Source organism: Ursus americanus, chromosome 2, assembly GCF_024610735.1.
Source record: "Ursus americanus isolate L20-20 chromosome 2, mUrsAme1.1.p, whole genome shotgun sequence".
Lineage (NCBI taxonomy): Eukaryota > Metazoa > Chordata > Mammalia > Carnivora > Ursidae > Ursus > Ursus americanus.
Window position 1 is genome coordinate 87,043,184 of NC_142128.1, and position 26,413 is coordinate 87,069,596.

The 26,413-nt window shown below is 36.2% G+C and overlaps 1 protein-coding gene and 1 pseudogene across 1 annotated transcript; one reads left to right on the top strand and one right to left on the bottom strand.

Moving 5' to 3' along the window:
* Positions 1–5,199: 5,199 nt before the first annotated feature.
* Positions 5,200–26,413, bottom strand: CFHR2 (complement factor H related 2). The gene is made up of 5 exons (XM_045811450.2): positions 26,238–26,413; positions 22,759–22,953; positions 21,572–21,748; positions 5,904–6,086; positions 5,200–5,448 (listed from the first exon to the last, which is right to left on the bottom strand). Exons 1-5 carry the CDS (start codon positions 26,365–26,367, stop codon positions 5,240–5,242), a joined length of 894 nt encoding a protein of 297 aa, XP_045667406.2. The 5' UTR covers positions 26,368–26,413; the 3' UTR covers positions 5,200–5,239.
* LOC123801351 (protein BUD31 homolog pseudogene) lies at positions 10,736–11,314 on the top strand (annotated as a pseudogene).

The following is a 26,413-nucleotide window of genomic DNA, read 5'->3' on the forward strand; positions in this document are numbered from 1 at the left end:
TCAAATTATATTTCAGTAGTAATTTAAATTTCCAATCCATCAAAAACATCACACACACACACACACACACACACACACACACACACACACACAAAGCCATAGATTGGGAGAAGACATTTGCATTACATATATTGGATAAGAGATTAATATGTATTCCACACAAAGCAGTTTCATAAACCAAGAGAAAAAATAACCCAACTTAAAAATTGCAAAAAATCACCTCACAAACCTATGCACAATGTGTTCAGTATCACCACTCATCAGTGAGACTCAAAAGAGAAACACATTAGCTATGACTACACAGTCAGAGAATGGCAAGGTCTAAAAGCCTGGGTGCGTTTGCTAAGAATAGAACATTAAAGGGATTCAGAATTTGAATAAAAAAACATGATTGGTAATTATAAGTGCATAAGATTCAAAAATTTCTGCCTCAAAAAATTAACGTGGACTCAAAAGTCTAAAGTCACTTGGAAAATATGTCTAATTTATATCACAGAAATGTAAAATGAAAAGGGATAATCTCATTATTTCTAAAGAAAGGAAAAATAATAGGAAAATGGGCTAATCTCTTAAACAGAAAATTAAGAGAGAGAAAAAACCCCAAACAAATGTGCCTTAAATATCTTAAATGCAAATAAACACATTCAAAATAATAAAATGCTTATTAAAGTTACACAGAGGTCCATTTATTATCTACCGAACAGGAAAGATATTCAAAAGGTTGACAATATTCTCAGTTGACAAGACCAAGGAAAAGTAGTCTCTCTAGGACAGTACAGGATACCATACAATACACCTGTGAAAAATAATTTGAAATACTGAAGAAATTGCCTCATGATCCATTAACTTCAGTTTGAACAGTATATCCTGACAATATGTCCACAAAGTATATTCATCATGTTGTTATCTGCAATAGTAAAAATATCAGAATGGTCTGAGTGAGATACATTCTAAAATAAAAACAGCAAGGGACAGATAAATGTGTAAAATAATCTCTATAAAAAAGAGATTAAGAGAGCACCTGGGTGACTCAGTCAGTTAAGTGACCAATTCTTGGTTTCAGCTCAGGTCATGATCTAAGCATTGTGAGATGGAGGCCATGTTGGGCCCCACGCTGAGCATGGAGCGTGTTTAAGATTCTCTCTCTCCCTCTGTTTCTGCCCCTGGATCCCTGCTTGTGCGCTCTCTCTCCCTCTCTAAAAAGAGAGAGAGAGAAATTAATGAACATTGGAAGGATGTCAGAAACTAATAAAATTATCACCTTATTCAGTGAGGGAACAGGTATAACAGAAAGAAGACACCTCTGCATAAAGACCTTCTCATATCACTCTGCCTTCTAAAACATGGAGATGTTTTCCATTTTTTTAAGTTAGATTAGAAAAGTAAGAACAAAGCTGGGGGCATCACATTGCTGGATTTCAAGCAGTACTACAAAGCTGTGATCACAAAGACAGCATGGTACTGGCACAAAAACAGACACATAGACCAATGGAACAGAATAGAGAACCCAGAAATGGACCCTCGGCTCTTTGGGCAACTAATCTTTGATAAAGCAGGAAAAAACATCCGGTGGAAAAAAGACAGTCTCTTCAATAAATGGTGCTGGGAAAATTGGACAGCTACATGCAAAAGAATGAAACTTGACCACTCTCTCACACCATACACAAAGATAAACTCCAAATGGACAAAAGACCTCGATGTGAGACAGGAATCCATCAAAATCCTAGAGGAGAACATAGGCAGCAACCTCTACGACATCGGCCAAAGCAACCTTTTTCATGACACATCTCCAAAGGCAAGAGAAACAAAAGATAAAATGAACTTGTGGGACTTCATCAAGATAAAAAGCTTCTGCACAGCCAAGGAAACAGTCAAAAAAACTAAGAGGCAGCCCACAGAATGGGAGAATACATTTGCAAATGACACTACAGATAAAAGACTGGTATCCAAGATCTACAAAGAACTTCTCAAACTCATTACACAAGAAACAAATAAACAAATCATAAAATGGGCAGAAGATATGAACAGACACTTTTCCAATGAAGACATACAAATGGCTAACAGACACATGAAAAAATGTTCAAAATCATTAGCCATCAGGGAAATTCAAATCAAAACCACATTGAGATACCACCTTATGCCAGTTAGAATGGCAAAAATTGACAAGGCAAGAAACAACAATTGTTGGAGAAAGGGGATCCCTCCTACATTGTTGGTGGGAATGCAAGTTGGTACAGCCACTCTGGAAAACAGTGTGGAGGTCCCTTAAAAAGTTAAAAATTGCTACCCTGTAATCCAGCAATTGCACTACTGGGTATTTAACCCAAAGATACAGACGTAGTGAAGAGAAGGGCCATATTCACCCCAATGTTTATAGCAGCATTGTCCACAATAGCTAAATTGTGGAAGGAGCCGAGATGCCCTTCAACAGACGAATGGATTAAGAAGATGTGGTCCATATACACAATGGAATATTACTCAGCTATCAAAACGAGCGATTTCTCAACATTTGCTGCAACATGGATGGGACCGGAGGAGATAATGCTAAGTGAAATAAGTCAAGCAGAGAAAGACGATTATCATATGGTTTCACTCATTTATGGAGCATAAGAAGTAGGAAGATCGGAAGGAGAAGAAAGGGATAAAGAAGGGGGGTAATCAGAAGGGGGAATGAAGTATGAGAGACTATGGACTCTGAGAAACAAACTGAGGGCTTCCGAGGGGAGGGAGGTGGGGGAATGGGATAGGCTGGTGATGGGTAGTAAGGAGGGCACGTATTGCATGGTGCACTGGGTATTATATGCAAGTAATGAATCATGGAACTTTACATCAAAAACCAGGGATGTACTGTATGGTGACTAACATAATAAAAAAAATATTATTAAAAAAAGGGGGGAAGAAAAGTAAGAAGCAGCAAAATCTAAAATTGAAAAAATACTAATTCAAATAAATGTAAAACTCTTAATTTGATAAGAGAGCCAATCAGAGATAAGAATCATTTCAAGTTACTTTTTAAGAAGATACTTACACTCAGAGTCAAGCATCCTGGGACAAAATAAACACAAGACATTTTAACCTTCATTTGATAGTTTAACTGGTGATAGTAATGTTTGCATGGCACTTTTGATGTTGTTTTCATGGACATTGAAATATAAGAATGTATAAGTAAAGAGAAAAGGGGAAAATGTGTTTAAAAGGTTTTTTTAACCGTATATTATTAAACTTGAATTGGAAAATACAGTAGGAGCTAATGAATTTGAAATTTCATTTCTATCTCAAATTTCTGACAACCAAAAGACCCTGGAAGTAAAGACACTTCAACAGTATTGAACACTCCCAACTAGCATTAACAGTACAACTTGGATTCTAAGCCCTGTGCTCCAAGAAAAAGAATCAGAACTTCTTGGAAAGCTGTATGATTATGGGTGTTGCACAGGGGAAGTAGAGAGTGAGCCCAAAATGTCATATTGTGCTAAAAAAAAAAAGAGAAATACTCCAAGAGTAATGGGATATAACAAAGCAATCAGGAGCCAGTTGCAAGGCACTCACTAGCCAAATGTGGGATCATTTGTGCTTCAAAGAACAATGATTATAATTGATTGTGACAAATTGAGTAAATAAAAATTCACAAATCCAGGCTGATACCATGTTTAGAAAGCCTTTAAAATGATCGCAGAAGGTCACTGTTACATCAAGTTCTTACTCCAAAAATTGGAAATAAAGGGAAAAAATAAAGATTTACCAAATCTTTTTAGGTGAAAGTTTAATTAACAGAGTTGATAAATTAACACTCATCTTTACACAAGAATGACAAGTGCAAAAAAAAATGATACAAAAGTCACTATTTTGAAATGATTAGAAACAAGTATCATAAATAGAATCCACGAACATTAGGTGAAAGGTTGTAGAGACTAGTATATATACAAGCTTTAACAAAGATAACTGGCCAATTCTAACAGTGTTCCTTTATATGTGAGAAAACTGGCTGTCACCAATGATTCACATGTAGATAAATTGACTCCATTGGTGACAGCCAGGTTTCTCATTCCAAGCAAGAATGCCACTTGATTTGATGCAATGCAAAGATACAAGATATCACCTTATAATATTTTATCTTAATTAGTTATATCTTTATTTTCATCTTCAAGTTGTGCTTTTGTAGAAATTTAAAATGTTTATAGTCAACTGATTTTAACTAATTATGTTGTTGGAAATGTATGAACATAAAAATCTTATTTCAGACTCTTGTCATTGAATGTTTCCAAAGCCCTCCATACCAGCAAAATCATGAAAATGTTTTTAGATCTGAACATAATCACCAGAGGTCTTTATAGTTCTGAATGTGTATTATCTTGCTTTTTACATACCTTTATCTTAAAATAGTGTATTCTATGGTTCGAAGGTGATACATATTAAAGATAGAAAAATTGGACAATACAGGTATGTATAAAGGAGTTAAACAGCTACTCTTTCCTCTATTACCTCTAAATTCAATTATAGTTATTATAAATTTTTGTGCTTTCTGCCAGCCTTTATTCTATAAACATTTATTCAGTGTTCAAAGCATAGTGTGTATGTGTATGTGTGTGTGTGTGTGTGTGTGTATACTTGATACTGGACTTTTGAATCACTTTTAATGTTATAATAGTTATGCACCTAATTAGATTTGAATTCCTCTTTATGATTTGTTTGAATTCTTATGTTTGCTAGAGAGACATCTTATAGGAGATCATACATTTCATCATTTTTTTGGCATATATATCTATTGAGAGATAAGCAAAAGTAAATAACTTCTTATATCTTATTACTAACATAGGTATGACACAGTTAGGTTTCTATGTGTTTGTGAAGTAATACGATTTTGAAGATTGATGCAAGCATTTTTTCCCCATTTCCTCTGAAAGGGAGAGCCTCAGGAAGCCTCAGGAGTTATGAAGAAAGCTTTGAGAAAGGAGAAGGATGGAAAGAAGCAGGCATTGACGTGATCACAACTAATTTCTTGCCACAGACATTTTATCAATAGGACACATAGCATTTTGGTTCACCAAGTTTTAAGATGGTGCTCTTAAGAAGTGATTCATTTGTGTCTCAGGTTATATCATCCACATGCTATTTAACACAAATTCTGATTTATGAATAAAAATGAGTTAAGTAACAGTTGAAAAAATAACTGAGAAGAATTGGATTCATAATGAAAACTCTGGAATAAACGTACATATTTTAATTTTAGGACTGCATCTTAACCATCGTTTTGTACACAAGTGGGATATATCACTTTCCCTTCCTGACAGGTTATTCGAAATGCATGACCTGGTGACTTTCTATGATAGCCAACTTTACATATAAATTCAATATTATCCCCTGTTTTAGAATAAAATTTTTTCTCATGTCTCCATCGTAACTGTATGTTATGTTTTTCCATCATTTCTTCTGATACCACACATGCATCTGAAAATACAAAAACGAACATAAAACATTAAGTAGCTTACAAATATTTGCCACAGAATTTCAGACTTTCAAGTAAAGTATCTACACTGGCCTAGCACTTTATTTGCAAAACCTTTTCCAAACTAACTCATTGAAAATCCATCATGCAGATTTAAATCATTTTAAACAAAGGATGTAAAAATGAGGTACTGTGTTTAACGTGTAATAATTAGATATTATAATCAAAGATACAAAATGTCAGCTCTCATATGAAGAACTTTGATTAAAGAATCTTTTGTTGCTGTTATTGTTTGAACAAGAATTTTTCCAACTTGATTTCCTCATATATTAATATTTGGTGGTCAAGAATTCAACAGAATCATTGTTTGTTAATCCATGAAAATTCTATAAATAGGAAAACATCATATTCATTACACAAATTATCCCAGGATCTATGAGAACATGAAAATATTTACCTAAGCATTTCGGTGGTTCTGACCACTGTCCATTACTACATATTACATTCCTGTTTCCCTGAAGTGCATAGAAGGCCTGGCATCGGTACTCAACTGATGATCCTGGAGCGTAAGCTGGTAATGGGAATGACGTAATGTCTCCATTGTCGATAGGTGGAGGGGGCCCACATTTTCCCTGAGGGTCTAAAAAAGCATTATTTGATTTATTGAAAGACCAAAGGAAAACACAGAAAAGCAATAAAAATATAGCACAGTACTTAATATTAAGACATGTGATTTCTGCTAACATAATGATTCATTGAAGAAATTTTAATCACTTAAAGTGAGAGTTACATTTTTAAGCCCTTCCTTTCACCCCACATGAAAGCACACAGAGGCATTAACAAATATGTCTGCTTTGCATTATTTCAGTATTAAAAAATACTTTTCCTAGAGAATATATGCTGAACAGATGGATAGCTTAGATACAGAAATGTCCTTGTTTTTAGGCAAGAGACAACAATTGTTGGAGAGGATGTGGAGAAAGGGGATCCCTCCTACATTGTTGGTGGGAATGCAAGTTGGTACAGCCACTCTGGAAAACAGTGTGGAGATCCCTTAAAAAGTTAAAAATTGAGTTACCCTATGATCCAGCCGTTGCACTACTGGGTGTTTACCCCAAAGATACAGACGTAGTAAAGAGAAGGGCCATATGCACCCCAATGTTCATAGCAGCAATGTCCACAATAGCTAAATCGTGGAAGGAGCCGAGATGCCCTTCAACAGATGACTGGATTAAGAAGTTGTGGTCCATATATACAATGGAATATTACTCAGCTATCAGAAAGAACGATTTCTCAACATTTGCTACAACATGGACGGCACTGGAGGAGATAATGCTAAGTGAAATAAGTCAAGCAGAGAAAGACAACTATCATATGATTTCTCTCATCTATGGAACATAAGAACTAGGAGGATCAGTAGGGGAAGAAAGGGATAAAGAAAGGGGGGTAATCAGAAGGGGGAATGAAACATGAGAGACTATGGACTCTGAGAAACAAACTGAGGGCCTCAGAGGGGAGGTGGGTGGGGGAATGGGATAGACTGGTGATGGGTAGTAAGGAGGGCACGTATTGCATGGTGCACTGGGTGTTATACGCAACTAATGAATCATTGAACTTTACATCAGAAACCAGGGATGTACTGTATGGTGACTAACATAATAAAATAAAAAATCATTATAAATAAAAAAAAAGAAGTGTCCTTATTTTTATATACAACATATTGTAGTGTCTATTGGGTCTCTAGTCATTTTTTTTTATGTTCAGTTAGCAAACATACAGTACATCATTAGTTTTTGATGTAGTGTTCAACGATTCATTAGTTGCGTATAACACCCAGTGCTCATCACAACATGTGCCCTCCTTAATACCCATCACCTGGTTACCCTGTCCCCCCTATCTCCTCACTTCTGTAACCCTCAGTTTGTTTCCTAGAGTCCATAGTCTCTCGTGGTTTGTCTCCCTCTCTGATTACCCCCCCCTTCAGTTTTCCCTTCCTTCCCCTATTGTCCTCCGTGCTATTCCTTATGTTCCACATATGAGTGAAACCGTATGATAATTCTCTTTCTCTGCTTGACTTATTTCACTTAGCATAATCCCCTCCAGCCCCATCCATGTCGATGCAAATGGTAGGATCTCTACTCATTTTTTATTAATTTTCGTTTTTATTGCAAAATAAATATCCTCCCGTTTAATGAAATTCAAAGAATTACAAATTTGTATAATGTGAAAGGGAACTGCCGGCTTCCTGTTCTGGACAAGATGAGAGAGAAACATTTTTTTTTTTAAGATTTTATTTATTTATTTGACAGAGATAAGATAGCCAGCGAGAGAGGGAACACAAGCAGGGGGAGTGGGAGAGGAAGAAGCAGGCTCATAGCAGAGGAGCCTGATATGAGGCTCGATCCCATAATGCCGAGATCACGCCCTGAGCCGAAGGCAGACGCTTAACCGCTGTGCCACCCAGGCGCCCCGAGATAGAAACATTTCTGCTTCCAACATAAAAAGAGATTTCCCCAGCCTAGCAAGACAGAGGCATTTCTTACAATACCTGAATTACTCCAGAGAAACACCATAGAAGAAACCTAAGACCACCCCTTTCTCCACCTTGATCAACAGAGGCCAGGTGAGGAGCCTAGACTTCTACCCACACTCCTGGGGAACAAAACACCACTCCCTTTTCCCGAGATGTCAGTGGAGGCCAAGTGGGAAGCCTGGACTTGTACCCTGCATGTTAGTACTGAAGGCCTAATAAATAAAATATTTCCCAAAAAATGCAGAGTTTTATTTATTTATTTATTTATTTATTCATTCATTCATTCATTCATTCATTCATTTTAGGATTTTATTTATTTATTTGAGAGAGAGAGCATGAGATATCCAGCGAGAGAGTACAAGCAGGGGGAGCTGCAAAGGGAGAGGGAGAAGCAGACTCCCCACTGAGCAAGAAGCCCAATGTGGGACTCAATCCCAGGACCCTGCAATCATGGCCCAAGCCGAAGGCAGATGCTTAACCAACTGAGCCACCCAGGTGCCCCAAAATGCAGAGTTTTCGAACATAATGCTCAAACTGTCCAGAATATAATTGAAAATCATTCATCACAGCAGGGACCAGGAAAATCTCAAACGAGAAAAGAAAATCAACAGAAGACCACACTGAGATGACACAGATATTGGAAACATTTGACAGTGGTTTTTAAAAATTCAATGTCAAGTATAGAACTGAAAAATGTAACAGAATTTCTTCTCAAACTTACTAGATGGGCTCAGTAATAGATTGCAGATGCCAGAAGGATATATAAACTTGAATGTAGAGCAATACAAATCACTCACCTTGAAAATAGCCTGAAAACAAGCAAACGAACAAACATAGAAGGACAGAGCTTCAGGGATCTGTGAGAAGGTAACAAAGAGTAGACACTCGAAAAAAGAAAGAGGGGATTGGAGACGAGAAAAATATTTAAAAAAATAATGGCTGAAAATTTCCCAAATTGGTCATAAGACATAAATATGTATACTAAAAAAGCTGAATCTCTGCATTATTCTTAATAATCCGTATTATTTTAACAATCTGTATATGTGAATAATAAAAATCGTAAGGAAAAAAAAATAGCTGATATCTCCAAACAGGTTAAACCAAAAGAAATTTATGCCAGGATACATCATAATCAAACTGCTGAAAACTATTAAGAAAAGGAAAAAAATACCAAAAGCTAGATAGAAATTATGCAAACCAATGGGGGAGAAAGGCCTCAAATATTAGTGGGGTGCTCATCTGTGACCATGGGGTCAAACCCAAATTCTATATGCAGTGACTCTATCCTGTAGGATTCAAGGGAGAAATGATGACATTCTGAGGCAAAGAAAAACAGAGACTTTGTCTCCAGCAGACCTGTGCTTAAAGAATTTCTAAAGAAATTCTCTAAATAGAAAGGAAAAGGTAACAGAAGAATAAAGACTTTGGGAAGGAAGAAAAAAATGGAACTAATAAAAATAGGGGTAATATAATAGACTCTCTTTTTCCTAGTTAGTTGGTTAAATTATGTTTGATGTTTGTACAAAATTACATCATTTGATATGATTTGACGTCTGAGCAGAACTATATCACGTGCTAATGTATGTGGAATAAATACTTAAGAGCTTTATGTTACAAATGTGGGGAGAGTAAATGGACCTAAATGGAAGTAAGATTCCCACATTTCACCTGATGCAGTAAAATGTCAATACCAGCGAGACTGATCAGCTATATATGTGCATCTTCATACCACCAGCAACACTACCAAAACTATACAGAGATACACTCAAAAACAATATAGATATATCAAAATAAAATAATTTTAAAATATTCCAAAAATCCACAGGGAAGGCAAGAAAGCAGGAATGAGAAACAGAGGAAACACACCCAAAACAAATAATAAAATGGTTGATACAGCCCCTAATCTATCAATAATTACTTTAAGTGTAAATGGTTTAAATACTTCAGTTAAAAGACTGAAAATGGCAGGATGACATATAAACAATACCCAACTATAGGGCATCTATAAGAAACTCTCTTCGAACATGAAAGCAGAGGTGGGCTCAAAGTAAAAGACTGGAAAATATATATGCCAGGCAAAAGTTAATATGAAATACCAAAGGGGCTACTATAATAGCACCTTTGTTGATTCCCTTTATTTCCTGAACTAAATACTAGAGAGTTCTATGACCAAATACTCAGACTTTTTTTTTTTTTCTGTATTCACTAATCCCTGGGATAAACTCAGGTAGTAAGCTACCTTGAAATATAATCCACATGCTGAAGAAGCCCAAATTTATATCATCTTCTATGATCACACCCCAGCTGCCTATTCCATGTCTCAAAGTGGAATTTCATAGGTTGTCAAATGTACTTAAGTTAGCTTTAATACATTTGTTCCTCAGGAAATAACTGAGCGTCTAATGCTTAAGATAGGGAATATTCCATGATTCCAACTGTTCTTTCAATCTGGCCAAATCTTTCATGAAACAAATATACTACATTACTTAGTTCAGTCTGCAAAAAAAAAAAAAATTTAAGTATCATCATTTTATTTGTATTTTTTAAAATATGCCATTAAGAGAGAAGTGGTGGCTGATGGTGAGGGTGGTTCTGACGAGACTGAGGACCAGAAAGGGAATGTGACCTCCCCAAAGTCACAGAGTAATATCTGGTAGAGCTGGACAAGAACCCAAGTCTGTAACTGAAGAGACCAGAGGTCTTTCTGTTACACTCTTGAGAAGCGGATGATCTTTGCAAATTAACTTGTGGGGAAAATGCCTAAAGTCAAAAGTAGCCAGAAAGCTCCCCCAGGTGGTTGGGAGTTGGTGGAGCCAACACTAGATGAATTAGATCAAAAGATGAGAGAAGCTGAGACAGAACCTCATGAGGGAAAAAGGAAAGTGTGATCTCTGTGGTCTATCTCCAGGATCCAACGACAGAAAACCCACTGTATTTTTGACCTCTTTTAGAAGTGGAAAGCCATCAGCAGAGAATTATATGAATATTGTATTAAAGAAGACTATGTAGATTAAAACCTGATCGCAAAATGGAAAAAGCAGGGGTTTGAGAATTTATGCAGGCTGTGCTGCATTCAGGCACAGGACACCAATACTGGCAACGAAGTGCATTTGCCAGGTCCCCAAAACCAAGCTGGATGTGGGCCGGATCATTTCATCTAGCACTGTGGCTGCTGGGGGGCTCAGGCTGAGGCCCTCAAGCCCCAACCCCTCTTGACCCTGAACTTTGGACTTCCCGGGGTTTCTGCCTCTTGCGCCACCCCCTTTCCTGGGAGCGCAGCTCTTCTCACAGAGTGGTACTCCCAGCCTGAGTTGGAGCGTGGTCTCTACAGGTAAAGGCTTTGGTGTTTATCAGCTGTAATTTGTGGAAATAAAACCTTTTTTAAAAAATCCCATAAAACATATTTATAGCAACATATTTTATCTTTAATATGTTCTCTAAAACCTGGAGGGAAATGAGATAATCTTTCACACTAAGATTGTTCTCTCCAGGTTCCATTTAAACATATCACTTTGGGGTCACCTGGGTGGCTCAGTGGATTAAGCATCTGACTCTTGATTTCAGCTCAGGTCATGATCTCAGGGTTGTGAGACATGGGGCTCCCTGCTCAGCAGGGAGTCTGCTGTCTCCCTCTGCCTCCCTTTCATGCTCTCTCTCTCACAAAACAAAAACAAAATCATATCACTTCTACCTCACCAAACAAATCGAAAGGTTTGATGCGTTTATAATGTACTGTCTCACTAGACGGATACCTACCTAGACATCTTATTTGGTATAATAGCATTTTCCACTATGAGTGGATTCACAGCAGAAACATTGATTAGAAAATAAATGTATCTCTGATGTAATGATAATTTGAGTAACAATTCAGCAAATGGGATTCCAAGTATATGTCAAACAGGATTCAAAATCAATTATTAAACCATCATTTTTAAAAACTGCTAATTTTAATAAATTTAAGTGTAAGGAGATAAAACAATATTTTTTATAAGATTTAAGCGTCTATACCTTAAATTTCTCTCATATCCTTCACTAGAAGTTAGATAGACTTCCTTTTTTTTTTTTTTTTTTTTGTAAAGATGCATTAAAAATGAGTTCCTCTGGATATTTCTGTTTGGGTTTAATAACATAAATATTAGAAATTACATAAACTTCAAATGAATTTATAAACCACAAGAAAATTATTTTCATAAAGACTGTAGTGCCTGGCCTGGCTTTGCAGGGTTGAGAAGGCATACAAGCTTAATATTTCTGCCACAGGGGGAAGCAAGAACTGTGGACCTGGCACAACCACAAAAAGATCTGAGAAATCATCAGAATCCTTAGGATGCCTGACAGAAGGTATTCCTCTGCTGAACTCAATCACTAAAGGTGACAGAAGGTGAACGCTACTTCAAATGTAAAGGCAACAACATAAAACTACATAAAAAATCAAGGAAACATGACACCACCAAAGGGACGCCAAAGTGTAACTTTGAACCCTAAAGATTGGAGATCTGCAATTTACCTGATAAAGAACTCAAAGCAGGTCTTAGTAAGGAGGGCACGTATTGCATGGTGCACTGGGTGTTATACACAACTAATGAATCATCGAGCCTTACATCGGAAACCGGGGATGTACTGTATGGTGACTAACATAATATAATAAAAAATCATTATAAAAAAAAAAAAAAAAAAACAAAGCAGCTGTCTTAAAGATGTTTAGTGAGTCACAAGAAAACACAGAAAAACAATTCAATAAAATCCGGAAAACAATACGCAAACAAAATGAGAAATTTAACAAAGATATAGAAATCACCAAAAAGAACCAAACAAATTCTGCACTTCAAGAAATGAAATAAAAAATGCAATGGAGAGCATTGACAACAAAATAGATCAAGTGATTTTTTTTTTCTATCTTTTACTTTGAGTGGAACCATGTTTTCATATTTGAAGTGAGTTTTTGGAGACAGTACATAGTTGGGTCTTGTTTATGTGTTCACCCTGCTGTTCTCAGTCTTTTAACTAAAGTATTTAGACCATTTACATTTAAAGTAATTATTGCTGTTAAAGGCCATGTCAGTCATTTTATTATTTGGTGTGTGTGTGTGTGTTTCCTCTGTTTCTCATTCCTGTTTCCTTTTCTTGCCTTCCCTTAGGTTTCTTCAACATTTTAAAATAATTTTATTTTAAGACATCTATATTGCTGAGTATACCTCTTGTATAATTCTATTAGTGGTAGCTCTATGTATTAAGATGTACGTATATAGCTTAGCATTCCTTTCTGGTGTTCACACATTACCACTTCAAGTAAAATGTGGAGACTTTAATTCCATTTGGGTCCATTTACTCTCCCCACATCTTAAACTTTGCATGTAATGAATATGTCCTCTCTGTCATTGCTTATTGAGTTAGTCACATTCAGTTGAGGGCCAGACACCAATCTAGCTGGAGGACATAAAGGGCAATAAGTATAATATCAAAAAGCAAAAGATTCTATTGCTTTCAAGATGGCACCTAAAGCGTGAACCTGTTGCTCTGCTGTTGGAAGGAGTTTTGCAGTTAGTCCTGGGTCTATGGAAGAACAGGAACAAACTATCAGGACTTCCAAAAGTAGTATTCCCTCTGGATCACGCAATTTCCACTTGAATACATCTATTCCTAACTACCGTTGGGAACTGCTACACTGGTAAAGCCAAAATGATCTTTCTTGTTTCTGATTTCCGACTACTCCTTCTATGGGTGAAACTCAATGAAAACCAACAAAGAATAATAGGAAATGTAGTTTATATGTTTTAAATCTTAAGAAATTTGGGTGTGGTACTTGACAACATCAATGAAATAATCAACGTAGTCCACCACTGTCCATCACAATAACAGTAATGATAGCTCCACATAGCAAGATCAAATCTGCCTTCCTGTAATGAAGATGACCTTGTTCTCTTCCTATAAGTGGGAGTCAGAACTTCCAAGAGTCATTCTATTACTATTTGGTGATGTTATTACCTTATTTTAGTTTCAATCCCATAGAGGTATTCTGTACCTTAGAAGCTAATTCACTCCCTTTCACAAAAGGTAAGGTCAAGGAAGAGAAAACAGTTTTAAAAATATACAAATAAATCTATAAAAATCAAAACAGAAACTATACTGCCATAGTCCTCATGTAAGTTATTGATCATTAGGCTGTGGTTGATATTATAAATGTTTTTCTACACCCCATTATATATTTCCTTCCCCTTCAGCCAGCATCTATACTTGTCCAGGTCCTCTACCTGATGGGGTTAACCAAACTTCATTTCCAAATTGACAGGGTCCATAGCAACCTTACATTTAGTAGGTTGTTGATGTCTTCTATTAACCTTTATTGATAGATACACAGAGAAGTATAAAGGAGAAGCCTCAGAGAAATTTCTGCATTCAAATATAATTTCCCTTCTCTTGTCGTGTAGCAGTAAACAATGACCCTTTGGCAATTCAGTTCAATATCCTAGCCTGTGTACATAATCCACTCCTCTGCCTGTTAGTTCAATGACATGAGAGGCCCAAGATAACAACAGAGTTACCATCAGCTTCCAGTAAAGGGAAATATTGATTTGGTCCTGGTGAAAGCATTGTATCTTATGACCTACCTTCTAAACTAGCAGAGTACAAAGTCCTAAGCCTGGAGAAAGAAAGTTATTAGTGATTAAACATCTTAACAGATGCAGATAAAGTGATAATCCAATATAATTCAAGACAACTACTTAGCCAAAAAAAGAAATACAATCAACAAAATTCTTACAAACACAAATATAAGGAAATTTCTTTAAGCAAACAAAAGAGAGCTGTTGATATGCTACAATCCCAATTTACTTGCAGCAAAGTTAATAGTTGTGATATTATGATTTATAATAAATATATATTTAGTCCTTGTCCCATCAGGCACATTAGGCACGAGCTCCTAAAATGCTTGGAATTTCTAAGTGATGAGTGTGATAAAGGTGTCTTTAGTTATGTTAATAAGGTGGCTTTTGGAAACACCAAGGATAGGGTCTGGTTACCAGAGGTATGAGCCCTATCTTTAGAGTTGGAACTTGCAGTCCCACCATCCTGACCTCCAGAGAGGGGAGAGGGACTGGAGGTTGAATCAACTGCTGATGGCCAATGATTTAATCAACCATGCCAATGGAATGAAGCCTCCATAATAACCCAAAAGGACTGGGTTCTGAGAGCTTCCAGGATGGTGAGCACATGGAGCACATGGAAGCTCCATGCCCCTTACCACATATCTTGCTCTGCGCATCTCTTTCATCTGGCTATTCCTGAGTAATATCCTTTTATAATAAACTAGTAATCTAGTAAATAAAATGGGTTGTTTTTTGTTTTGCTTTTTAGTTCTGTGAGCTGCTCTACCAAGGTCCTAGGAACCTCTGATCTATAGCTATTTGGTTAGAGGCACAGGTAACACACTGAATTTACAATTGGCTAGTGAAGGGGGTAGGAGCCGTCTAGTAGGACCGAGCCCTTAATCTATGGGATCATGTGATCTCCAGGTAGATAGAGGCAGACTTGAGTTGAATTGTAGGACACCCTGCTGGTGTCAGATAATTGTTTGGTGGTGTGGAAAAAACACACATGATAAAAGGAAAGATCATCATACCAGCTGAATAGCAAATTTCAGTCAGGATTACAAATAGACATCTTTAGTGGACATAAGACAAAAGCCATATAGGATAACTGAAAATTTTCTATTTTACAACTTGGTTTTGCACAATTAAAATAAAGCTAGTTTTCTCCCCTCCCTTTGTTTTGATAGGCGTTAAGAAATTGATAGGTAGTCAGGGACCTGGGCTGAAGCAAGTTTTCACAAACATCTGCAGGTCAAACTTTCCATGCCTAAAACCAGACAAACAGCCACTGAACAAAGAATCCACCAAGGGGCCTAAAGAAGATTTTTAAAAAAGCTGACAATAGACTGTGTAAGGCTAAACAATGGGCCTGGAAAACAGGAAGCTAGGACATAGCACTATGCCCATCAAGTCCATGGTGCCATAGCCTTATATAGAAAAGTTCTTCAACTGACCAATTGGAAAAGTGTTGAGAGAGGGGGCTACAAACTCTGCCCCCTGTCCAGATAAAACCTGTAGAAACCCCTAGACTACACCATTACCCCAGCTTGCTCCCCTAAGCCCAGAGTCTTTCTGTTCAGTAGAACTCTTGCTTCTTGCCTTCTAGTTAGTTGCCTTGTCTGGGACTCTCATGCTTCAAGTGAGCTCTCTCCGATGCAAATCTGGGAAATACCAGATACCAGTAACGGTTTTCTTTCTATACACCATCCATTCTTGATAACTGATCTTGTCAGAGTAATCAAACTGTGCCACCTTTTAAAAGTATTATGATAGAACCCTACTTTGACTCGTTTCTTTTAATGTATTGTTATATTATGTGAAATTGTTAGGAATTATATACAAAATATCCTGTATATCTGAGAAGCAGCACAATATGTGATATCAGGACTTGTGTGATTCTGAGGAAAGAAATAATTTATTGGTGATATAATTGCAGTCTATTGCAATTAGGATTGCAGTATCTTGTAGCCCTTCCATTCATGCCACATTAAACTACACATACACGAGAAATAAATATTTCTGCTTTGCTATATTCCAGGATAAAAATGTTTACAATGATTAATGATGGACATTTGCATAGTTAGCCATCATATAAAGTTCCTGTACCTTTTCTTTTTTTAAAATATTTTATTTATTTATTTGACAGAGAGAATAGAAGCAGGGGGAGCAGCAGGCAGAGGAAAAGGGAGAAGCAGACTCCCTGCTGAGCAGGGACCCTGATGCGGGGCTCCATCCCAGGACCCTAAGATCATGACCTGAGCTGAAGGCAGACACTTAACCAACTGAGCGACCCAGGTGCCCCTAAATTTCCTGTACTCTTACACAACCTACTACAATGTCTCTTGGGATACTAGTCATTTAATTTTTTCATTGTTTTTAAAAATCAGCTCCTTGCAAAAACTAAAGAAACAAATTGATAGAAGGTAAAAAGGGTATATTAACTTCCTGTTTCAGAAAGATGGAATCTAGAAGCATTTCTAACTCCCTCTAACACGAAAGTCTGACATATTATGTAAAACAAACATAAGGAAACTCCAAATAATGTAGAGAAGTCAGACTTGCTAGAGAGATAGAAACAAAAGGAGCAACACAGCCATGAATTACTTGGGTTTTTATTTTTTTGTTTTATTTTGTTTTGTTTTTTGCCTCTTGCATATCGCAGACATGAGATGAGAGAAACTTTCAACCTGGAGCCATGAAATTAATACCAAAAAAAAAAAAAAAAAAGCCCTCAAAGGAATCTGCTCTCTTTCTAGGCAAAGACCAAGAAAAACAGCCTACAAAGACAGATGCTTTTTTTTTTTTTAATAATACCTAACTTATCCTAGAAAAACACCATAGAAACACTGCAGACTGCCTATCAATCAGCAAAGGCTAAGTAGGTAGCTTAGATTTTCAACCAGCCCTACCAAACAAGGTGTTCCTTGCCCTTCCCATGATATCAGCAGAGGCTGACTGCTTATGCTATACTTATGTCCACAGTTGCAGTAATAAATAAACTTTCCTCTCGCATGGTATCAGTGGAAGCCAAGTGCATAGTTGGAAATGTACCTTGCTTATTAATAAGGTGTTGCCCCAATACCAGTCCAGCGAGATACCTGCAAAAACAAGTGATAGGCCTTTTACTCCTACCCAGCACTAATAAGGCATTGCCTTCTTTACCTGCAAGAGTTGTATCGGTGGAAACCTGATCAAATAGAAGGTTTAAATAAAATCCCAATTCTCATTACATTTTACCCCAATGGTCCTGGATACAATTTGGAATTACTCATCAGACCAAGATTCAGAAAATCTCAAAAGAGAAAAGAAAATGAACAGAAGCTAACCCTGAGATCATTCAGATTGTGGAACTCTTTGATATCAAATTTAAAGATCCAAATAAGAAATATACATAGAAAAATACAATAAGATAACATTTAAAAAAAAACCCTCATTGGAAGGAGCTCAGTAATAAATTAGAGATGATGGAGGAATGAATCATTGATGTTGAAGATAGATGAATAGAAATGATCTAATCTAAAAATAGAATGAAATTGTACAAAATTAACAGACTACAGGGACTTGTGGGAAAATAAATAAGATTGGCATTCCATAAAGGGGAAAGGGTGTAGAGCTAAAAAAAAATAATAATAACTAAAAAAAATGTGGTCAAGAACGTCCCCAAATGCATGTAACATATAAATATACATATTCAGGCAACTCTGCAAGCTCCTCACAAGATAAATTGATGTCAAGACACATCATTATCAAATTGCTGAAATTAAACAAAAAGAAAAAAAAATCCTAAACGTAGCTAGAGAAAAATAATGCAGAACCAATAGGCAAACAATGATTCAAATGAGAGATTACTTATCCAAAACTAAGGAAGACAGGACAAGTGGCCCAATATTTTAAAAGTGGTGGAACAAAAGAACTGTCAACCTCGAATTCTATATCCTTCAGGAATATAGGAAAATAAGATAGTCTCAGACAAAGGAAAACTGAGAGAATTTGTTGCCAGCAGAATTACCCTTAAAGAATGACTGAAGGAGAAGTCTGTAAGCACAAAAGAAAATATAACAAAAGAGAGAATCAGTGGACTTGAAGGTAGGTCAAAAGAGGAACAGTAAGAAAAAAGAATGAAGAAAAATAAACCACTGCTCAAATTAATAGGTGAAACCTTCCCAAATTTGATGAAAGGTATTATCTAAACAACCAAGAATCTCAACAAACTCCAAGGAGAATAAACGGAAATACATTAGACTCAAAGTATCAAATTCAAAGATAAAGAGATAATCTTGAAAATAGCAAAGAACAAGCAGCGCATCTCATGAAAGTGGTCCTAATTAACGTCAGTAGTCAATTTCTCCTTAGAAACCATGGAGGCCAGGAGGCAGCGATAAGAAATATTTAAAAGAGAAAAAAAACTATCAAACAACAATTTTATATCAGGCAATAAATATCCTTCAAGATTGAAGGAGAAATGAAGACATCTTCCAATAAACAAAAACAGAGGGAATTTGTTATGAGTAGACATGACCTATAAGAAATGCTGAAGGCTGAAGTGTAAGGACATCAGACAGTAACTTGAAGCTAAATGAAGACATAGAGGACAATGGTAAAGGTCACCATAGGTCCCATTCGGTAACTATAGGTAGTAAAGGGAAGTATAAAAGCCATTATTATTGTGTTTATGTTTTTAAATTATTTTTCTTATATGATTTAAAAGACAAATGCATGAAACAATAAATATAAATATATATTAATGGGAATACAATGATAAAGATATCCTGCGTGAAAATAACGTATAAAGGGGAAGGAATGAAGATGTTTAGGAGTAGATTTTTAGATGCTACTTCAGCTTGACTGGTACTAATTCAAACTAGGTAATTGTAAATTTAAGATGTGATTTGTAATCCCTGGAGAAACCACTAAAATAAAACACTAAAAATAGAAAGAAAAGCAAATGAGAATGAAATCAGACTGGTTCACTACCCGAAAAATCCATTAAACATTTAAAAAAATGCATTAATGGAAAACTGAGGACAAAAAAGCTACGAGACATACAGAAAATAATTAAAATGGCAGTGGTAAAAACTCTGTTATCAGTAATTACTTTAAATGAATTAAACTCTCTAATTAAAAGGTAAAGTTTTGAAGAAAAAATTTTTAAAATGTTCAGAATCATATATATGCTGTCTACAAGAGACTTGCTTCTGTTTTCCCCAGCTCTATTGAGATATAATTGACAAATAACATTGCATAAGTTTAAGGCATTAAAATTCTTCTTGACTTTTTGTTTCCTTTTATTTAAAAGCATACTTGACATACTGTAATACTCAGCCTGTATCAGACAGTTCAATTCGCTCTTTTTCTACATTGCATGTAACATAAACTGCAGCTCCAGAAAGATGCTTCTTTTCTCCATTTTATTGTACCCCAGAACATGCCACCTCTAGATGACAGTAGCGTTCTTCTTACTGGTCCTCCTCCCTTCTTCTCTTCTTGGTCACTACAGATTCATTTTCAAAATAGCATTCATAATGATTTTGTTTTAAACTCATTTTGTGTCATTTACCTGCTGAAAATCTCCTAGAGGTTTCTAACTGCACATAGACTAAAATCCAAAATATGTGTTATGGCCTATAACTTCTAAATTAATTAATTCAACACTCTGCCTCATCATGAGCCAGCCACATTGACCTCCTTGTTTTGTTTCAATGAGTCCAAAGCTTTTGATGCCTTCGGGCAATTGATCTAACTCTTTTCCAGATGTCATCCTTAAGGTTGGAGAAGATTTGAAAACTAACTCATGTGAAATATGCCCTTCCTCCAGTCACTTTATTAATATTATCTTTTCCAATGTGCATGCTTCATCATCTTTAATTTTCTATTTTCTTCTTTGTAAAATTACTGTTATTTTTACTCTCAGTTTTCCACCTGACATTATAGTCTATGAATAGAGACACGGACTCTTGTAGGGCATTGATCTCCAATAGTTGTTGTACTGCTCGGCATATACAAGTTCACAGTAAATATTGATTAAATGAGTGGGAAAATATGGAGGGCTAGAATAGACACTGTTCCCTTAGAGGCTTTGACTATGCTTTAGGAAACTTATTATTCCCAAGACCCTAATTCACCTCCAGCAATTGCTGTGTTTCCATTAAAAGAATGAGAAACTCCAACTCAACTTCAGTTCCAATATATTCCTGTTTTTTATAATAATTTTTTATTATATTATGTTAGTCACCATACAGTACATCCCTAGTTTTTGATGTAAAGTTCCATGATTCATTACTTGCGTGTAACACCCAGTGCACCATGCAATATGTGCCCTCCTTAATACCCATCACTGGCCTATCCCTTTCCCCCACCCCCTCCCCTCTGAAGCCCTCGATTTTTTTCCCAGAGCCATAGTCTCTCATAGTTCATTCCCCCTTCTGTTTACCGCCCCCCATTCCTGTTTTTGACATGGATTTTTATAAAGGAGTTTTCCATGTTCTAAATTATACCCTGGAGACCTAAATGTCAGAAGTACAAAGTTCTAACAATGTGGAAATATCAATATGTTTGTGCGAGTCTTTAAATGATATCAATTTAGCATTTGCCAAAAAAAGATAAGTGCCAAGTAGCTACGTTTCCCACCAATAAGATCGTGCAAATGCAGTATTTTAACTATTACAGTATGTAAAATTTAACTTATCCTCATGCTATGTCAACTGATTTTGTGTCGTTTCATTATAAACATTAAATTTGTGTTATTAAAACATGCAAGGATCTTTTGAAGATTTTTGCTGTGTTCGTAACTAGTGTTTTCTAATATTGCCTACATTGAACTCATGTAAGTAGACAAAATGATTTTCTAGTGATTATCCAGAGACTTTCATGTCCACTCAGATACAATTGGAAACCTAAACCTAAAAGGAGGACAATCACAGCAGCAAAGCCGCACATCGTTCATGCTGCTACATCTGTATAAAATAAAAAAGAATGCAGGATCCCAAAGGACAGTATTTTACTTACCCAGCTGACTGCATGTAGGGGGAGTGGACCAGCCACTTTCTGTACATCTGAGGTTCCTCTGATTATATAAAAGGCTATAGCCCGCATTACAGACAATTTGTACAGTGTCACCTTCCTGGTGTGTCTGTCCTGAAGATGCCGAATGACCATTTTCCACCCAAGGGAAAAAGCACTGCCCTAAAAACCCAAAAGATGACAAGTACAAATCTTGCAGTGAAAGAGTATGACATTTTGCAAGCTTCAAAAGAGAAATCAAGCACAAAAATTCATTTCTTAAAAATTAGTACATTCAAGTTAAAAAGAAAAAATATGTAATGTCCTCAAACTCCATGTGCATATGTAAAACTTTTTACATTTATAAAATTCCTCTAGATATCAGATAAGTTAGTTTTTATTTCTCATTTGGTTGTCTAAATTGATTTCTGAAGGAGGAGATGACTTTTCTCTCCTTTGCCTTTGTTACTTTTCTCTTTCATGACAGTGTCTTCTTCATTTCTCTGCTTTATCTCTGTACTCATTGAGAGGGTTAGACAGATATAATTTTAAAAAACAAAGATGTAATCAGTAAAAAACACAAAATTAAGGAAAATAGCTTAAAAACACTTCTTGAATATTTGAAGGAACAGCACACTTTGAATCAGATATTATACATACAAATAAACTCTTTTTCAAGATTTTTTATCTTTTTTATTTGAGAGAGAGAGAGGGAGCACTAGTGGGGGGAATAGCAGGCAGAGGGAGGAGCGGACTCCCCGCTGAGCAGGGAGTCTGACTTGGGGCTCCATCCCAGGACCCTGGGACCATGACTTGAGGTGAAGGCAAATGCTTAACTGCCTGAGCCACCCAGGTGCCCCACAAATTAACTCTCTTGAGAAAATCTACATTCATACAATTACCAAAGGAGTGTGTTTAAATTAAATAGTAGCAGTTAACAGTATTGACCATTAGTATTTAAAATGAGAAGATCCAGATAGACTACAAAAGTTTGTACTTGTTTTTTTCTGATTTGATTTCTACAAACAGCTTCTTACAAAAGAGGAATGACTCTCTTGCCTTTGCTGGCTCCTCCCGCCCCCAACTCTATGATTGTCTAAATTCTGTGATCCCCCTGGCAACCCCCTCATCCCCATCTCCCCCACTGAATGCACTGAATAATTCATCCAGATAATGACCAGGTATTTACTCACTGATACACTTTGGCATTGGTGACCATCCTTCCTCTGTGCAGATTATTTGAGTCCAGAGTGTTTGTGAAGGAGACGCAAAGCTACGATCACAGGAATAGTAGAAATATTTTCCTATAGCAACTGGGAAGCTTTGTTTATATCTGTCTTCATCATATATGTTTCCATGTTTGATTTCTGGAAAATCACAAGTTCCTCCTTAAGAAAAAAAAATAGTATCATATATGAATAATTATATTTTATTTTAATAATCATATTGATGAATTTATTATTCTATTTAAATTAATTGTTCCACTTATGTTTGTGATTGAAGAACTGGGACAATCTATAACTAAGAGTGCAAAGGTATTTGAAGCATTTGTGATGTTTAAGTTCTTCAGAAGTATTTCCAAGATTAAAATGTAAACACTGAGGAAAGAATAAAAGTGGTTCTCTCCAGTAGGCTTCTCGGATCTAAGAGCTTAGCTTGGGAAGGGATGGTCAGACTATTTCTAGTTCTCTATTCATTTCCTGTGTCTCTTCTTCCTGTGTCTTCTGCAAATCTCCCCCCAGATATCTTGGCCTTTTCCATCCCTCTTTTCCTACTCTAGGCAACACATTACATAGGATATATGAACACATACACATAGGAAACTATAACTGTAAAATAGGTGGCTTAAATATCAGAAACTTATTTTCTTATAATTTTAGAGGCCAGAAGTCAGAAATCAAGTGTCAACAGGACTGGTTTCTTCTGTGGCATCTCTCCTTGGCTTGTAGATGGCCTCTTCTCCCTGTGTCTTCACATCAGTCTTCCCTATATGTGTCTGTGTCCTAATTTCCTCCTCTGATAGGGACACCAGTTTTATTGGGGAAGAAGCCACCCTAATGACCCTGTTTTAATTTCCTCACTAGAGACCCTATTTCTGTATACAGTCACACTCTTAGGTCCTGGGAGTTAGGATTTCAACATTTGAATTTTGCAGGAACGCAATTAAACCCATGACAATAAACACACAAAGATGTTTTGTATATACAAAACAGTGTGCTTCTGCCAAGCGAGTTCATTTCTCCTTTGAGAAACTATGGTGCAACCCAAACATATAGGGCATTCATTTCAAAGGCTGCTTTCAAAAAGAGTTCACTGAGGGCGCCTGGGCGGTTCTGTCGTTAAGCTTCTGCCTTCGCCCCAGGGCATGATCCCAGGGTCCTGGGATGGAGCCCCGCATTGGGCTCCCTGCTCCGCTGGGAGCCTGCTTCTTCCTCTCCCACTCCCCCTGCTTGTGTTCTCTCTCTCGCTGGCTCCCTCTCTGTCAAATAAATAAATAAAATCTTTAAAAAAAGAGAAAAAAAAGAAAGAGTTCGCTGGGGGAGGAGTTTCAAACTAGATGGGATGCTTTCTTGTCTTATTGTTGCTAGTAAATGGAATTGCCTGGATATAGTCTTAAAGAGCATATAAAACTCTGTGCCCAGCCAATTACTGAAATGAATTTTAGTAAATTCAGGAGTAAAGCATTGTGATTTATATTCTATTCAAAAATGGTGCAATGAAGTATCCTGAAGCACATTAGAGACTTTGTTTATAATAATTTGGAAATGAGAGTTTTTGATTTTAAAAGAAATAGCCTTTAAAAAAGATACCAAATAAAGAATTTATAAAGACATTAAGGAAGGAGAAAATGTAATCGTATAAATAAAAACCTTACAGATTTTATACATGTAGCAAAAAGCTATTAGAACTAGTACACAAAAATAAATTGCTCTCTAATGTTTAAAAATCTACCAATTATATTTGTTATGTCATGAGGTATAATTTTTAATATATAAGGAATGAATTCAGAGATATAATCCAGACAATATATTACTCAAAAAGTGAAAACAAATCGGTGAGCAATATGCCACAGTTAATGATCTGAAAATTCTTTATTTACTCGATATTTACCAGCAGACTCAGAAATGTAAATTAAAATTTTGTTGAAATATTAAATTGATCATAATTGCTTGTAACAGCTTTAGTTTTGTTAAAGATTATTTATTTGTTTGTTTGTTTGTTTGTTTGTTTATTTGAGAGAGAGAGAGTGCAAGCAGAGGGAGGGGAAGATGGAGAAGACTCCTCCCTGAACCCAGAGCCAGACATGGGGCTTGATCCCAGGACCCTGAGATCATGACCTGAGCTGAAACCAACAGTAGGAGGCTCAACCAACTGAGCCACCCAGATACCCTTCATAGTAGCTTTATTAAGGTATAACTGAAATACAGTAAACTGCATATATTTGAAATGTCTGATTTAATAAGTTTCTTTGTGTCAGTGAATTGGGATAACAGTTTTCACCAAATAAAACATCAATTACTTTATTTAACTAAACTACTAGCTTAGGACAAATACATATTTTGTACTGTAAAGATAGATATTTTTATGTTTTAAGTAGTTTTAGTAAGTGATATGTGTATAAATTTATACTTAAAAAATTATATACCCACATTTTGTGAATAACAACACAGACTTTACACTTGTTCAAATCCAAAATATATTTTTTAAAGATTTTATTTATTTATTTGAAAGAGAATGAGTGAGAGAGAGAGAGCATGAGCAGGGGGAGGGGGAGAAGCAGACTCCCCTGCTGAGCAGGGAGCCCAATGTAGGACTCAATCCCAGGACCCTGGGATCATGACCTGAGCCAAAGGCAGTCACTTAACCAACTGAACCACCTAGGTGATCCCACAAATCCAAAATATTTTAGAATGACTTTATCCCAACCAAAAGGCATCCTCTTGCATTAATAGAAATTACTATTAAGTGTTGATCATTACTGATTAATTTAGGTTTTTAAGTGACTCTCAATAGTTTAAAAAAATGACAAATATTGTGCTTCTCCTAAACTTAAGAAGTTGTGACATACAAATTCATAAAACCATTACCATATACAAGATTATGTAGATATCCATTTCTTGCATTAAAAATAAAAAACCTCCATATATTTTGAGGTCAGAATCTCACTTTTCTTGTGACATATTTCCCAAAGTTGTGTGACCATATTCACACATCTCCATAATAAGCATTGAGTTGTCCTTTTCCTGTCAAATTTAGGAAACAGAAAACAAAATTTAGTTTATTTTCCCCTTACATAAGCACAAGATAATTTTCCTATAAATTTATACTCCATTATGGTGCCACAATACAGACTACTTTTACTAATAAATTCATTCAAAAATATAGACACAAGAAAGTAGATATGATATGAAGTTACATTTAAGAGAGAAGGTAAATGAGGTGCCTGGGTGGCTCAGTCAGTTAAGTGTCTGTCTTCAGCTCAAGTCATGATCCCAGAGTCTTGGGATCGAGCCCCACATCGGGCTCCCTGCTCGGTGGAGAGTCTGCTTCTCCCTCTGCCCCACACCCCACTCGTGCTCTCTCTCTCTCAAATAAATAAGTAAAATCTTTTTTAAAAAAAAAGAGAGAGAGAGAGAGAGAAGGTAAGCGTTCAGATCGGTTTTCAACTTACCTTGTCCATGAGCACAGGAAACCCACAAGATGAGAATAATACTAACTGGTAACAGCATGTTAGTTATTCCCAGTGCTATATTAATACAAATATTCCAGTTGTGCTGTTTGGGGTTGTAAATTTGGTTCATTAGCAGTTATCAAGTGTGACCCTGAATTTAAGTGCACTACCATGAA

What these genes read in the sequence shown, in the direction of transcription:
- CFHR2 (XM_045811450.2), bottom strand. Translation starts at nt 26,367, where the DNA reads ATGAACCAAATTTACAACCCCAAACAGCACAACTGGAATATTTGTATT. An exon ending in TTCCTGTGCTCATGGACAAG is followed by an intron (nt 22,954 to 26,237) that starts GTAAGTTGAAAA and finishes TTTTTTCTTAAG; the next exon opens with GAGGAACTTGTGATTTTCCA. An exon ending in AGAACCACCGAAATGCTTAG is followed by an intron (nt 5,449 to 5,903) that starts GTAAATATTTTC and finishes TTGTATTTTCAG; the next exon opens with ATGCATGTGTGGTATCAGAA.